This window comes from Oncorhynchus mykiss, chromosome 3 (genome assembly GCF_013265735.2).
Source record: "Oncorhynchus mykiss isolate Arlee chromosome 3, USDA_OmykA_1.1, whole genome shotgun sequence".
Taxonomy (NCBI): domain Eukaryota; kingdom Metazoa; phylum Chordata; class Actinopteri; order Salmoniformes; family Salmonidae; genus Oncorhynchus; species Oncorhynchus mykiss.
In genome coordinates this window covers 37,409,362-37,424,336 of record NC_048567.1, presented here as the reverse complement: position 1 = coordinate 37,424,336, position 14,975 = coordinate 37,409,362, and the positions used below count along the sequence as shown (strand labels likewise).

Sequence of the window (14,975 nt, the reverse complement as noted above, 5' to 3'; positions counted from 1 at the left end):
CTCGGCCTTGTGTGTTTATTCAGCTCTAGCTTGAATTTATACTGTCAATTGGATCACGAACATCAAGGGTCTGCACAATCATAGATTTTTCATCACTTTTTATCCAACATAACCAACGGCACCACGCACCTCATAGAGAAAAACACAGTCACTGCAAAGGGCATGCGAGAGGAGGGACGTTTCACATTACACTGCCTATATTCAAGTAAAGAATAATACTTTACACTGCCTATATTCAAGTAAAGAATAATACTTTACACTGCCTATATTCAAGTAAAGAATAATACTTTACACTGCCTATATTCAAGTAAAGAATAATACTTTACACTGCCTATATTCAAGTAAAGAATAATACTTTTTCTTTTACAGAACAAGATCAAAAGCATCAATCAGTAAGCTACTACTTATTCACCAAAATGTATATTATTATTCTTTGGTGTCTCTGTAAATCCATTACAACATTAATACCAGCAAATAAATTACAATGTACAAAACAACATTCTTCGTAATTAAGACTAAGAACAACAATCACGAGTAATAATACAATTATATACAAATCCGACCGTTAGGGACAAAATCTGTCAGTGTACATATTTATGGTCTCGAATGACTTATTCGTAGGCTACTCTTTAACGAGTGAAAAACACTGGTGTAATTTTTTTGCATCAAATATAGTCTTAAATACTTCTTAAATAGCCTAGGACAAAAAATATATATCCTAACTTAGTCATTGTATTAATATCAAAACTACATATGAACCCTTTAAGACACTTAGCTGTTAGCCATTATTATTTTGATTCCTATTTATGACTTAATTGGGTCATGTGTGTGCGACATGTCTCTCGCTCTCTGCAGGTGTTCGAAATTCAATTGGATGTTTACATTAGTTCTCGCATCTACTGTGAGGTATTCAGAAGAAAAATGAAATGCAACTCCACCATTTTGGGATGTTTAGTGTTCAAGGCTCATGTACTTTGCGTGAGCAACAACGTCTGTTTTCTCCCTTCTGTCAGAGATTAGACATTGACTAATCAGTCAACAGTAACATTTCGAGGAGTTGCGATCATATGGACAATGTCAATGTAAGCCTAATTAAGAACTTATGACTTAATCATGTTAAAAGATGCATGCATGTAAATGTAGCCCGCATATGTAGGCTATGTAGGTATTTTTCCAAAGGCTTTTATCCTTACGAATTACATTGTATTTATGTTTCCAGTAACCTATATTTAGGCTTCTCTTGGTCCTTTTAATATATATGATTTCCTTTTCTCAAATAATACTGGTGATTGTAGCTTTTCTATGTTGAGACTTGTTGATATGTCGATACATTCAGCTCTTTAGAAAGGAAACAAAGAGGGCACGTTTTAAAGGCAGTTGTTGTTATTCATCATCTGACATCCGCGGCGCTATTTCTTGCTTCATATAAAGTCCAATTGATATGCTTACAGCCAGTACAGTCCTCATGCACTTATTAGGTCTTACGCTTCGATCACACTGACAGTGTCGTTGCATTTTGGTACAACAGAATTACATTCATTTCCAATGAAACGCTGCGTTTGCCTTGCAGCATTGCGTTGCAGAGGCAGTTGCAGTGCGTTCGGTTTGGTGCATACGTTGATTTATCGAACATATGGGTCAAACTGTATGTGTTTACAGCTTGACAGTAATGGTAGCAGAAGGTGAATGTTGAACTGTTGTTGCATACATATCCAGATTATGCTGCGTCTTATTTTGCGCAAAACACTGTCGGTGTGTTCGAAGCGTTAGGCTACTACACATATACACATTTGAGAGACAATTTGGGCAATTATTTTTCTTCTTCTGTTTGTAAACATTAGAGCATTGTCCTTGGGTCTGAATTTCTGAAAGTGTCCTCCTCTTCCGAGTCCGTCGTTGGCACATTGCTGGATGGGGTGTGGAGATGGTTGGGTCCCCCGCTCCCCTGGCACACGTACCACTCATTAAGGTTGGTAACCTGAGGCGAGAGATTTGCTGACCGGTTCCTGTGCGGTTCGGAGGCAGGAGAAAGGGGCGCACTGAGAAGGTTTGTAGAGGAATGGTACGAAGCGTTGGCGGAAGGGGGCGGGGGCGACTTGCAATGGACTTTCATGTGCTTTCGCAGCGAGCTGGGGTGCGTGTAGGACTTGTCACAGCCTCGGACTTTGCAGTAGTAAGGCTTGTCACTCGTGTGGACGTGGGAGTGCTTCTTCCGGTCACTGCTGTTGGCGAATTTCCTGTCGCAGCCGTCAAACTCGCACTTGAAAGGCTTCTCTCCTGGAAGAGATGGAGATGGAGACATTTATCATTAGGCTACTCATATCCAATAACTCTCCGGAAAGGGTGCATGTACCATAACATAATGTGCACTTTGTGTTTTAAAAACATGATGAAGACATTTTATATTGGCCTTTATAAAAGCATTTCGTCAAAGTCCAAGGAGAATAATAAAGTTACCAAATGGATGGGATCATTAACCATTTGTATGACATCAAACCTATAGCATACAATATATTCCCAGCAAACTGCAATGTCAATTCCTTTTAATTTGGCCTATACAAACTATTATGGATTTTTCCACTTATTCAACAGGAACGTACACATGCTCTACCCAAACTAGGACTATAATTGAATCCATGGCTTAACTGCCTGGTAACATACCACTTCCCGCAGTAATTACTCCATAAATGGTCGGTGTGGCAGCCCATTCTGCCGCAAGGGCTTCCTGTCCGACATACCATATCTATTATACATCTACACCCGCCGCCACTCCTCTCCCACATGTACTAGGCATGTTCCTGACTGACTCACTTACATGAAACATAGGGTGGCCCGTGGGCTATTCTGCGTGAAGGCGTGGGGGAAATGTGTAGCTTAGTAATGAGGAAACAAGTGCATTTGTAGGCCTAAATGAATGTCTTTTTTTTATAACGATAATCCTATATGGTGTAATGCTTGTATTATAAAAATATTTTACGATTGTAAAATGGACGATTCAAAATATACAAATCATACACCAGGCTATCAAGATCTCATGCCTTCAAAGCATGGACATGGTGTTGGAGCAGCCCCTTCCCTCTGGGCACACACCAGTCTTGGGAGCCATTTGCTTTCCAAACAGGCCAGCCCTTAATCCTTAATGACATACTGGCTTCATCTTGAATAAGTAGTCGTGTGAGTTATACGTTGGAAAGTTGGTCTGCTTTGCAGGCTATTCGGTAACATAGCACGCGCGGCACTGCATACTGTATTGCATCATACTACACGTGTTTAGACTGTCTTGCATTAACGCCATTGCTGTTGTTGGCCTTTAATGGCAAGTTCTAGGCTACTGTATATCAATTTGGAAGAAAAGCAAGCCCCAGTGGCCCGTTTTCGCTTTGTTGTTTATCTTCAGCCTGAAATGATTGTGAGTCAAGTTTCGATGTGGTTATCATCAGCCTATAACACAGTCTAAAACTGTTATAACTTCAACCAAAAATATATGGTTTAATTTTCACCCGGAGCTCGATATAGTAACGTATAAAATCAGTACATAGAGATTGAGAGGATGTTTTTTTCTGTTGCGACGATTCGATATAGCAGTAACATGAGCCATATAGGCGTAAACGTCTTCTACGGAATACACTTGGTATTCACTCACTTGGAAATGCGTAAGCAAGGTTCACAAAACATATGGCATAACCACCCACGTCTAGTTCAATGTCTAACAAGCTTATGTTTCAGAAACTGTACATCAAATCAGGCGATGCCTTGGCTCGACTGTATGAATAGTTAGTTCTATTCGATTACATCTCGTCCCCGTTACTTTTACGCATGGTCACCAGATGCCCGCCAGCAGTTAAAATGAAAACTTTTTACAATACATATTTGTTGTCTACAACGAAAAGTTTATTTAACAGTGTCAAAGCTTCTAATCTACTATGATTAAAGATATCTATTTCTGTTTTTTGATGCAGCTCTAAAATAATTCAGGCGCACTTTCACTGACCTGTGTGTGTCCTTTTATGAATCTTTAGATTCTCAGAGCGAGCGAACACTTTTCCACAGCCGGGGAAAGGACAAGGGAAGGGTTTCTCTCCCGTGTGAACTCGGATGTGGTTTATCAGTTTGTACTTCGCCTTAAAAGCTTTCCCCTCGCGTGGACATTCCTCCCAGAAGCAGACGTGACTGCTCTGCTCCGGTCCCCCGACGTGCTCCACGGTGACATGGTTGACCAACTCATGCATGGTGCTGTAAGTTTTGGAGCAGGGCTTCTTTGAAGTTTGCTCTTGATCAATCCATTTGCAGATTAACTCTTGCTTGATGGGCTGCCTCATGTATCTCAAAAACGCCCCCGCGGCTCCGTGAGGAGCAGAAGCGATGTTCACATTGAGGTTCATGGAGTTGTAGCTGTGGAGGGAAGAAGGTCCATAATGCTCGGGCCTGTGGACGAAGTGTTCTGGCCTGCCGTAGATGTCCCCCGGTAGACCCAAACGCATCTGCCCGTTGAGGGCATGGTGATGGTGGTGGTGGTGGGCACCTGGTGCTGCCTGGTCATGGAGTCCAGAGAAAAGTGGAAGGGCACAAGTCTCGGCATGCCCATAAGCACCTGTTGGGGAGATGAACATGCCATGGTGATGAGGGGAGGAGGCTGAACTATGCTGGTCGCCAAGTGCATGCATAGCCGAAGCTGAGAGTTCTCTCCTGAGGATGTAGTCCCTGCTGTTAGAGTAGCCTGGGTGAGGAGCCACGGGGTAACCAACTGTGGTCTGAGTAGAAGTGAAGGATGCTGCTGCCACTGCGACGGTCTGGGCTTCAGGATAGCTCTGAATATGCTGAGAGGGGCTAAGTTTGAGAGCATTTGTCTGTGCCATGTGCTCGGGTCCAAATGGAGTGAGTGCCACTCCGGGGTCGTTGCCCATCTCTCCGGGGTGGTGGTGAGCATGGTGGGAGTGAGGGTGATGCCCCCCTAGCCCCGGGAAGCCTGTCATATTCTGATGAGGAAGAGGTTGAGTCGCTGCCAAATCCGCTAATCTTATCGCTGGATTCCTCTTGCTCAAAGGGGACTCCATTACTAACTACACTGTCAAGTCCATCCACTCTCACCACTATTGTTTCTCCCCCCGCCACCGCGATTTTCTAAAACATTAAAATATATGTATATATGCGGTCTATACAACTTATTTTGTCCTGCCTCTAACTCTGCTTGTTCCTTTTCCCACTCTGTCCTCAAGCGATTGGCAGAACATACAACAGTTGGAGGACGCAGTAGGGAATACAGTTTAGAAATGGCACTGCGGGTATTGGACGGATTTAGGTGACTGACAGTTAAGAGAACGAAGCGATTGGCTGTAGTTCAGCGCAGGGGCTCAGCGGGGTTCCGCCCCCTCGCTCTCTTTATCGCTGTTGACTCCAAAATGTTGTAGGCCTACTCACGAAGTTACCAGTAAATATGTTTATGCCCTCGGTGTTTACTGGGGGATGGCGCATGTGGATACAATGTAGGACGTATACAGTAGGCTATACAGACGTTCATCTCTTATTTTTCTTTTCCAGTGATTGGCGTAACCCCAATGTGGAAAACACCTTTTTTTCAGCATAACTCAAATACGTGGACTTTTATTCAGGTCAAATTAAATTAATACAAATAAATAATAATGGAGATAATTAGCCAATCAAATACATTTAAAGCCATGGTCTGAAACAACTTATTTTGTACCCCATAGGGGAAGCTTGAAATTGCGCATTGTCCACAACACTTCAAAGTAGTGATTCAAATTCAGTGTCTATTATCTGTATTTATTTATGTAGTATACAATATGCATGTTTTTATTTGCATACAATCATACTTTATAAAGCCTACCACCATAGCATATTTCCCCTTTAAAATAAATAGGCTAGAAAAATGTCCACTTGATATGTGTGACATGCAGGCCTACTATGCAGTTGACGTCTGTCCATGTTACGTTTCTGATTTATTGAGTTAGGCTATTGCAACTTTATACACCAGTAGCCTAATACAGTAATGCACAAGTTGTGCAAGTACAACTGGATATCGTTTAATACTGTTCAACAATCCGTGCATAAAGCAAAGTCGGAATATTGTGATTTTATTTGTGCTAATATATGGAGGTATACATGTTGCTTAGATATAGCCTACAAGCACATTCTGTAGAAAGAATGGAATATTTTATCAATACAAGACAAGTGTTTGCCAGAGAAAATAGTTGATTTATGAATTGTATTATTGAAATGGATGCCAATGAATTCATTTAAAGTAGGCTACACACCGTGCAGAGTGCCAAATTTCACAAGTTAAACATGTTGCATATAAAAATCATGTCCATCTTTTAGTCTTTAGCCAACATTTGATGAACAAATTACACATACATTGTATTAAATTCATTGATGAGATGAGGTAAACGTTATTATATTTTAAGACCTATCAATTTATTTTTACAAAATTACTTTCGAAATCTAAGGTTTCAGCATTGCTCCATGCATGGAGGGAGTTGAGTTGTGTAAATAGTTTCTCCACAAATTGCCACTGATCCTCTCAAAATACTTAGGTTCACTTTTATTGACTTTAGCCATGAATGAAGCAAGAGGACAGTTGTCAATCTGAGGATGACTTTTATGTTACTTTTTTTCAGATTAATTTGTTTGACCCTAAAGTTTACAACATTAACATATGTAAATGAAATCTGTAAAATTATTATTATCCAAGTCACTCTTGGCGTGTATACTTTTTACTTTCTAATGACTTGAAAATCAACAGTTGCACTCATAGATTATTTAAAATCGAATCAGTTGGAGCAATCTATTCGGGTTTCAAGAGGGAAAATAATCTCTAAAATGCTTTTAAAATGTCCATGGACGATGCTCAACAACATAAATAGTACTGAGTAAAATGATCCGTGATATTGACTCTATCAGAACTTTGGCGTATATGGGTATTGACTTAAAAGGGAATAGGTCTGCATGCACCTGTGGTATAAACTAATAATTACCATTGGTAGGTCGACTATACGTGCTTCAAAGTGTCATAAAGTATATTTTGTCTTACTTTTAGAATATAAAAAGCCACCATGCATAATTCAAATTAAAAGGAAGCACACCTCCCTAGACTTTTTAAGAAACCAAATTAATAGATAAGCTACACATAAAAATAGCAGGTGTATAGGCTGCCAACTTTTAAATGTATATTTATAGAAATGTCTATTTATCGACCACCTTGGGATACATACAGTGTGTTGTTATCATCTACGAACAAGTGGCTCACTCGATAATACGATTCCAATCTCAATGGGATCTCTAGGGTATAATAAAAGCGAATGAATGTATTACTTTACAAACCATATTAGTAAAAAGAAGGGTCCGTGGTTAATATGGCTATGATAGAATATCCGAATATTGTTAGCTTAATTCAACGAGGAGCACCCGTCTGAACTTACCAAAAGAGTGAAGTAGTTCAATTCTCTGTTTCTGATTAGTTAAAACGCTCCTAAGCCCGTAAGGCTACTTACTTCAGACGCCCAGCTGGAAGAAGCGAGCGAAATCTTTAAAAGTGTTTAAACAAAAGGCGCTTTGTTATTCAAAAGAAAAAAGGTTTATTTTACAGAAGAAGCCAAAAGTGCCGCATATGTGGTCTTAACGGGTCATAGGTCAAACATCCATGAATCACACAAGGTCACGGAAACCACACAAGTAACCTTCCAATGCGTCAACATATTGATATTGTCAAATATGAACTAGTGAAATACGCCCAGTTTCCTTCACCTTTGCGTTAGGCGCTGTGCCATTAAGGGTAACATACATTGTTTTATTTACTAGCCTTGTTGTCGGACATATTCAGATCATAAGCAATGTCGTGAATATTTGGATAGAATTTATGTGGGAGTTGTTTTCTCTGTAAACTAGGCATAATCAAATGTGTGTTGGTATCAATATATTCATTTCTATACATTTGTATAATGTTTTTTATATTTCTAACCCTTTTCAAGACTTTCTGTCTCTGAGTAATCTGTTGAATTACTGGTCTTTGGGGATTTTCAGAATCCCCCTTTCTCCTGAGTTTGAGGGAAATAAGAACCCACAGATATGCGCCTTTGGTCCGATTGAGTTCTTTCTCTCTAATTTATTTTAATTTTTATCCTATCAAGTGACAGGGAAGGGGTTTTCCACCGAAATAGAGAAGTTCTTTAGAGAGGTCGGCATACGTGACTTTGAACTTGGATCAGCTCCTGCGTGTCCCGCGGTGCGGAGAGAAATTGGAAGAATGGCAGAGAACGCTGCGGCTGCCCCCGCTTTGGGGCTGAGAGAGGGACAGGATTCCCAAAGTTTTCAGACGTCCTACTCCCGGTCCCATTATTGACCGCTTTTTTAGAGTATTTGGGAGCCGAGAGGGACAAGAGAAAATATGATGTGTCTTGGAGCAGGAGGACTTGTGGGACTTGAATTAAATGGAAGTGTAAGTAAACTTCCTTTCCCTTTAGTGAGTACATTTCAATGCGCAGCTTTGATTTTGAACGCAATCCATACAGTACGCGCTTTGGACGAAAAGACTCACGATAGTAGCAAACCTTGTGAGCTGGCCATGTTTTTGCAGACATGAACAGCCGCAGAGGTTTCTTGTTCTGATTGAGTGTGACTTTATGGTAGGCTATGGCAATTGAAGACCATTCGGCTTTTGGGTGAAGGCTATTTGTTATATAGAGATCTGTTTTCTTTATTAGCCCATTGCGTTGTAATATGAAGCTCTGTTGTCACCAAACTCACCCACGTGTAGGGGTAATGTTCACCAAATGATGACTAATCCGAAATGATGTGTGTAGGCCTATGCAATAGGTTTTGCATTAGGGCTATCTATAGTTAAACTCATCTAATGCATTTCGTTTTTTGCTTTTGCAGGAGAGAAAACGTTCAAACATAGGCTCGTGCGGTTGATTGCAGCTAAAATAAACAAAAGTCATATTTTGCAGCTAAGGCAAGACTGACAAACTGTGCAAGATATCTAAGCAAAATGGACAAACCACCGACCCAACTCTCTATGAAAACAAGGTAAATTTAAACCTCGGGTGCGTGGCGGTGTAATACTTGGAACAAATGTACGTAGGCTATTGTCTACATGAGTCTATAGCTCACTGAAGGCTGTAGGTGCAGAGGCTATGAACATACATCATTTTCTTTATAGGGGTAAATGATCAGCAACTATTTTAAGGGAGTACTCTAGAGTATGCAGTATAATCAGTTCTATTTCATGAAATGTTGTGTTCTGATATGCTACATTATATGCTTCTGTTTCTGCTGTATATTCCTACTTTTCTATAGCAGAACTTGTGATATGCATTTCCCCATAAACGTGCGTTATTTCGCACATATAATTACTGTATTTATTTGTAAGAGAAACACGGTCAAAATATAAAATAGTGGTTTGGCTAAATTATTGACTATCGTTTCTAATTAAATCCGCCTGTCTAATGTTGAATGAAATGTGCAGACCCCACCTTCTACCCCAAAACCCCATTCGCTAGTTCACTTACAGTTATTTCTTTAACTCTATAGCTCAGGTTTTTAAACACCATTATCACACAACGTGCAATGTCGTATTGTCAATCCACCCGTTATACATCAACCTATAAAATTAAGGTTTTAAGGCTTCATATCCGATATTATTTTCTCTCCCTCTCTCTCTCTCTTCCCCTAAATGCCTCTCCTAAAAAGTAGGCGGCAATTATTAGTGGAAAATGGCGATCAGCTATTAGTCGCTAAAGCGGTACCTGCTATTGGAGGGGCACCTGGGATTGATGAGACGCAGTGGCCAATGAGACTGCGTGGAATGAATGGCCGGGCTTCAGTTAAAGGGGGCGTAAGAGGCGCTAGTGCCAGTCCACGGAGAAAGAGGGACCCTACGCAATAAACACAGGCAAGCGAAAGAAATAAACACACAAATCGGAACAACAATCCGAGATGCTGCCAAACCCCGCTCTCTCTTCGTGCTAGGACAGATATTAAGATAATTATTCAATTATTCGTGTGTGTTTAAAAGCAATCAACATTCACAGTTTCCAGAGGAAAAACGCAAAGGAATCTCTTTACTTCCTTTGATGGGGATTTTTTGGTTGTTGTTAAAAGTTAACTACCAGTGAATATAGACGTGTTCGGTAAGACGAGCTGTATAGGTTTTTTTTCGTCCTATGAGTGGATCATCGCTTTGAGCTTCGCCTGATATGGTGGTTCCATGCATGGAAGTTGTTATTTCGATAACTGAATAGACAATTGAATTGTATTTTTTCTACTTTTTTGTTATACACACAAGCTGATTCGAACGAAATTCGCTTTGAGAGACCATGTTACTGGACGCAGGTCACCAGTTCCCCGGACTGGGAGTTGGCACGTTTGCCAGGCATCACACAGCGAGCGAGATGCAGGAGAGAGACTTGAGTTTAGCACAAAATAGCTTCGTCGACTCGGCACACATGGGTGCATTTAAACTGAACCATGATCTTTCTCCAGGACAGAGCTCTGCCTTCACCTCCCAGGCGCCCGGCTACCCCGCAGGGGCTTTGGGGGCTCATGCAGCCCATGTCACCTCGTACGCGAGTTCCCCGTTCAACACCACCAGGGACTTTCTCTTTCGCAGCCGAGGCTTCGGAGAATCATCTCCGGCGAGCAGCCAACACGCTATTTTCGGCCCCACGGCGGGGTCTCTTCATCATACCCACACAGACAGCCAAGGCCACATTCTGTTCCCCGGGATTCACGACCAGCATGGGCCCCACGGATCCCCGAATGTGCTCAATGGGCAAATGCGTCTTGGACTACCGGGCGAGGTTTTCGGGCGTTCCGACCAGTACCACCAGGTCTCCAGCCCAAGGACCGACCCTTACTCGGCCGCCCAGCTCCATAACCAGTACAGCAGCATGAATATGAACATGGGGATGAACATGGGAGCTCACCACCACCACCACCCCGGTGCCTTCTTTCGCTACATGCGGCAGCAGTGCATCAAGCAGGAGCTCATCTGTAAATGGATCGACCCAGAGCAGCTGAGCAACCCCAAGAAGAGTTGCAACAAAACTTTCAGCACCATGCACGAGCTGGTCACGCACGTCTCCGTGGAGCACGTCGGCGGACCGGAGCAGAGCAACCACATTTGCTTTTGGGAAGAGTGCCCCCGCGAGAGCAAACCGTTTAAAGCGAAATACAAACTGGTGAATCACATTCGGGTCCACACGGGTGAGAAACCCTTCCCCTGCCCCTTCCCTGGATGTGGCAAGGTCTTCGCAAGGTCGGAAAATTTGAAGATTCACAAGCGTACACATACAGGTAAATTATACGATATTTATAGCATTTTACCTCTCGTATTTATTCGTTTCGCAAATGTACACTGCACATTTTAGAATTCACCATGCCAATGCGCCATGCTTTATTTCATCATAGCCAATTGTAGCCTATGGCCTGCAAAAAGCGTTTTTTCTCGTCGCCAAAATGCCCCAGACGATATTAAATCACAGTAGTGGTATTTTTAGACTGCCAAAGTAGACATTCACATCTATGGTCAAAGTAGATTTAGATTAAAATATATATATGTTTCGCTATAGACTAAAGTGTGAATTCGATTATCCAATAGTACCCCAATCACATAGCTGGCGAGTCTGGAAACAATTAGCGTTTACACAGTGTTGAAGAAATGAAATGTATTATGTAATTATGTAATATGCTTTTGATGTTTTGTGGTCCGTCAACTTTAAAATGGGTCAAAGGCGAGTTTAAGGCTTCTGGCTCGCAGTGCATTGCTTGCGCGGAGTAGGCTCCTGTAGCTTAAATCTCATCAACCGGTTGAATGTTTATGCAAGACTGAGCTTTTAGGATTCTATTCGGAATGCCTCGCCTCTTTTTCAGAAAATAGATTTTGTTATTTTATTTTGTCCACTGAGAAATAATGTTTGGCTTTTTGGTTTTAGGAAATCGTTTGGTGTGCTTACTCTTCAGGCGAGTGTGAATGTGTGTCATGGCCCTTTTCTTTTCTCACGCAATCCATTGATAATAGGTGCTAGACGGGCCATTACCAGCCTTTCACATTTTCACTATTTTCTGGGGGGGGGATTGGAATTGGTCAGGTGCTAATTCCTTATTGTTTCCAATCAAATGGCGCGCCCTCTGCACCAGAAGCTATTGCCCCACATGGGACGTTTTGATTATATACATTTAAGTCATCCTGGAGCCTAATTAAGCAATTTTGCATTTCATTTTTGAAGTAGGATATCAAATAAATATTCTTAAGTAATTTTACATACTACTTACATTAATTTGCTGTGATTCAAAACAAATAGCCATAGGCCTAAATGTTTTACTATTTCTTAAAACCCACAATTTCCTGCATAAAAGAGAAAACGTCTGGTCCCACAAATGAAGTTAACCCTCTTTAAATTAAGTTGGTGATACAACTGAGATTTAACCGAATAGAAGGCATGTGTGAGCACCACTGCATTCACTAACTTTGACGAATAGCTAGCTAGCTATATGACTATATAACCCGCTGCTCGTGGTTGAATGGCCATGTTATTGAACGCAACTCGTATAGTATTAGGCCTAAGGCATAGTCGTTTTGTAGGCTTTTGCTGAGGAACTGCATCTAACGTGTCTGTTTTATCCCTATTTTTATGCAGGAGAGAAACCATTCCAGTGTGAGTTTGAAGGCTGTGACAGGCGGTTTGCCAACAGCAGTGACCGAAAGAAGCACATGCATGTCCACACGTCTGACAAACCATATCTTTGCAAAATGTGTGACAAGTCCTACACACATCCCAGCTCTCTGCGAAAACACATGAAGGTAAATGGACTTTGTCTTTCACTTTCCAGCTGATATTAACACGTAGCCTAAGGCTTGTTTACGTCTGTGTTTTGCGTGCTTAGGACATGTTTTGTCGTGGATTTGGTTTTCCTCTGTTATTTAGGCCTACACAATTACCTTCCCCATCATTCCTGAAGCACTTTGAAGTCATACTTCACAATGTCCCATCATCATATCATATACAAATAGTACCTGCACTTTTTCCAGGTCCACGAAGCGGCCCCCCCTCCAGCGTCCGACTCCTCGCCTGCAGCCAGTTCTGGTTACGAGTCATCCACACCGCCCGGCTTAATCTCCCCCACCACCGAGACCCAAAGCAACAACAATCTTTCACCCGCGTCCGCAGTCCACAACAACAACGGTCACAGCAGCCTATCGTCTAATTTCAGTGAATGGTATGTTTAGGACTGAACCGAACAGCGAATAACAGAACCATTGCTCAGAACCAGCGCAGGAGATTCGGACACTCATGCACGGAGGAGAGCATGAATACTATGAACGCTTCAAAAGCATATGAATAGATTTAAAACCAACAGGGAAGAGAACTCACTTACCAACAGAAGAAAATATGTAATATGTTCAAGGAGCATTCAATATATTTGTAAATAATTATTACACTCCCTCTTTCCCATTGGTTGTGGTAGATTTTTGTCGTTCTGTGGTGTATAGATAGATGTTCCTTCAATGGTAGCTATTTCTCTAACTGGACTTTTAGTGCACATTTTACGATTCAAGTTGTATTATGATGTTAAATATTGTGATCCTAAGGCAAATTGATTGTAACTATACTAAACATCTATAAACTGGAAAGAGTGCCAAAGTTAACACTTAACTCAAACAGTCCACCATATTTTGCTTGTGAATGTTGGCTTATATTTTAGTTTGCTGGGCTTAACTTGTGATGTTCTGTGCTTTGCAAGTTTTTAATTGTGAAATGTCTGGAAGATTAGACGTTGTACCGTTGGATTTTCTGTAATTTACATCCTTCCTTTTGTAAATATCTACTGCCATATTTATCCGTTTGTAATTAAATTATGGTATTTACTACAAATTAAACAATATTTATAAAGAATGTTTCTTTACTATAAATATGTACAATTGTGAGCTAAACAGGGGCAGTTGTTTTGTTATGTGCTTTTGTTCAAAGTTAAAGAGGTGTTTTCTTCATTATTGTGATAAGAATTTTACTGCATACAAATATAATAAAAGTGTTGCAAGTGTTAAAAAAACATTTCCCTCTCTTGATATCTTCATACCCAGAATAGGCACACTAAAAAAATCCTGTTGTTTTTATGGTTATGGTTTTTATGGTTAATTACTGGCAAAAAAACGGAACATTTTACAGTAATGCACTGTTAAACCAAAATGTATTTGGAATTTATTGTAACATAGTTTACTTTTTTTTTTACTGTAACTTAAAGGTAAGTGACTGACAGTAAATTACCATAAAAAACAACAGGATTTTTTTGTTTTTAACAGTGCACTCTACTGGTGCCCGAAGCTGTTTCTTTGGCGGGTCATTTCAGATCAGCTTTTTCATATGATACCTATTTTCAAAGCAGGCTATTAGGTCACATTAGGTCAGTTAGAGCATGCATGCTATGAGGATATGGGTTATCTGCACTATGTAAATGACATTCTGCTTCCAGTGTTGAAACAAGCATTGCTTAGGATATTGTTTCTTTATGCCCTCAGATCATTCCCAAATGTTGGAGTTTACCTCTTATAAACCCGTCAGCTCTATAGCACCAGGTCTTATGCATTAGTCATGGCCTGTAATTGATTTTTATGAACATGTATGGTCTGCGACTCCTGCTAATGTGGCTTGCATTTTCAATATGGCGGGCTAAATTAAAAGTTGCAAGATTAACGCGTAGACTAGGCCGAACCAAACCATCTCGCTGGTCACAAAACAAACATTGTGGCTGAGGTTTATTTATGCATGCTAGGCCAAATTATAAACTCAACTAAAATGTATGTCTACTTGAAAGTAAAAAGACTCTAAATCAGGCTACTCGAACCCGCAGGCTAATTTATAACTCCACCATATAGTATCGCCCATGCATCCAAATTCAATATAATTGTTTTATTTAACACCTGGCAATGACTGGCAATTTCAAATTGAGTTTCATTAAAC

General features: G+C 40.8%; 2 protein-coding genes across 2 annotated transcripts; one reads left to right on the top strand and one right to left on the bottom strand.

Annotated features, from left to right (window-relative positions):
- On the bottom strand, positions 1-5,231 carry LOC110519936 (zinc finger protein ZIC 5). Its single transcript, XM_021596823.2, has 2 exons — positions 3,992-5,231; positions 1-2,277 (listed from the first exon to the last, which is right to left on the bottom strand). The coding sequence occupies exons 1-2, from the start codon at positions 5,052-5,054 to the stop codon at positions 1,838-1,840; spliced, it is 1,503 nt and encodes a 500-aa protein (XP_021452498.1). The 5' UTR covers positions 5,055-5,231; the 3' UTR covers positions 1-1,837.
- A 3,844-nt stretch (positions 5,232-9,075) lies between these two features.
- LOC110519937 (zinc finger protein ZIC 2) lies at positions 9,076-14,069 on the top strand. Its single transcript, XM_021596824.2, has 3 exons — positions 9,076-11,310; positions 12,654-12,817; positions 13,046-14,069. The coding sequence occupies exons 1-3, from the start codon at positions 10,332-10,334 to the stop codon at positions 13,241-13,243; spliced, it is 1,341 nt and encodes a 446-aa protein (XP_021452499.1). The 5' UTR covers positions 9,076-10,331; the 3' UTR covers positions 13,244-14,069.
- The last annotated feature ends 906 nt before the right edge of the window (positions 14,070-14,975 follow it).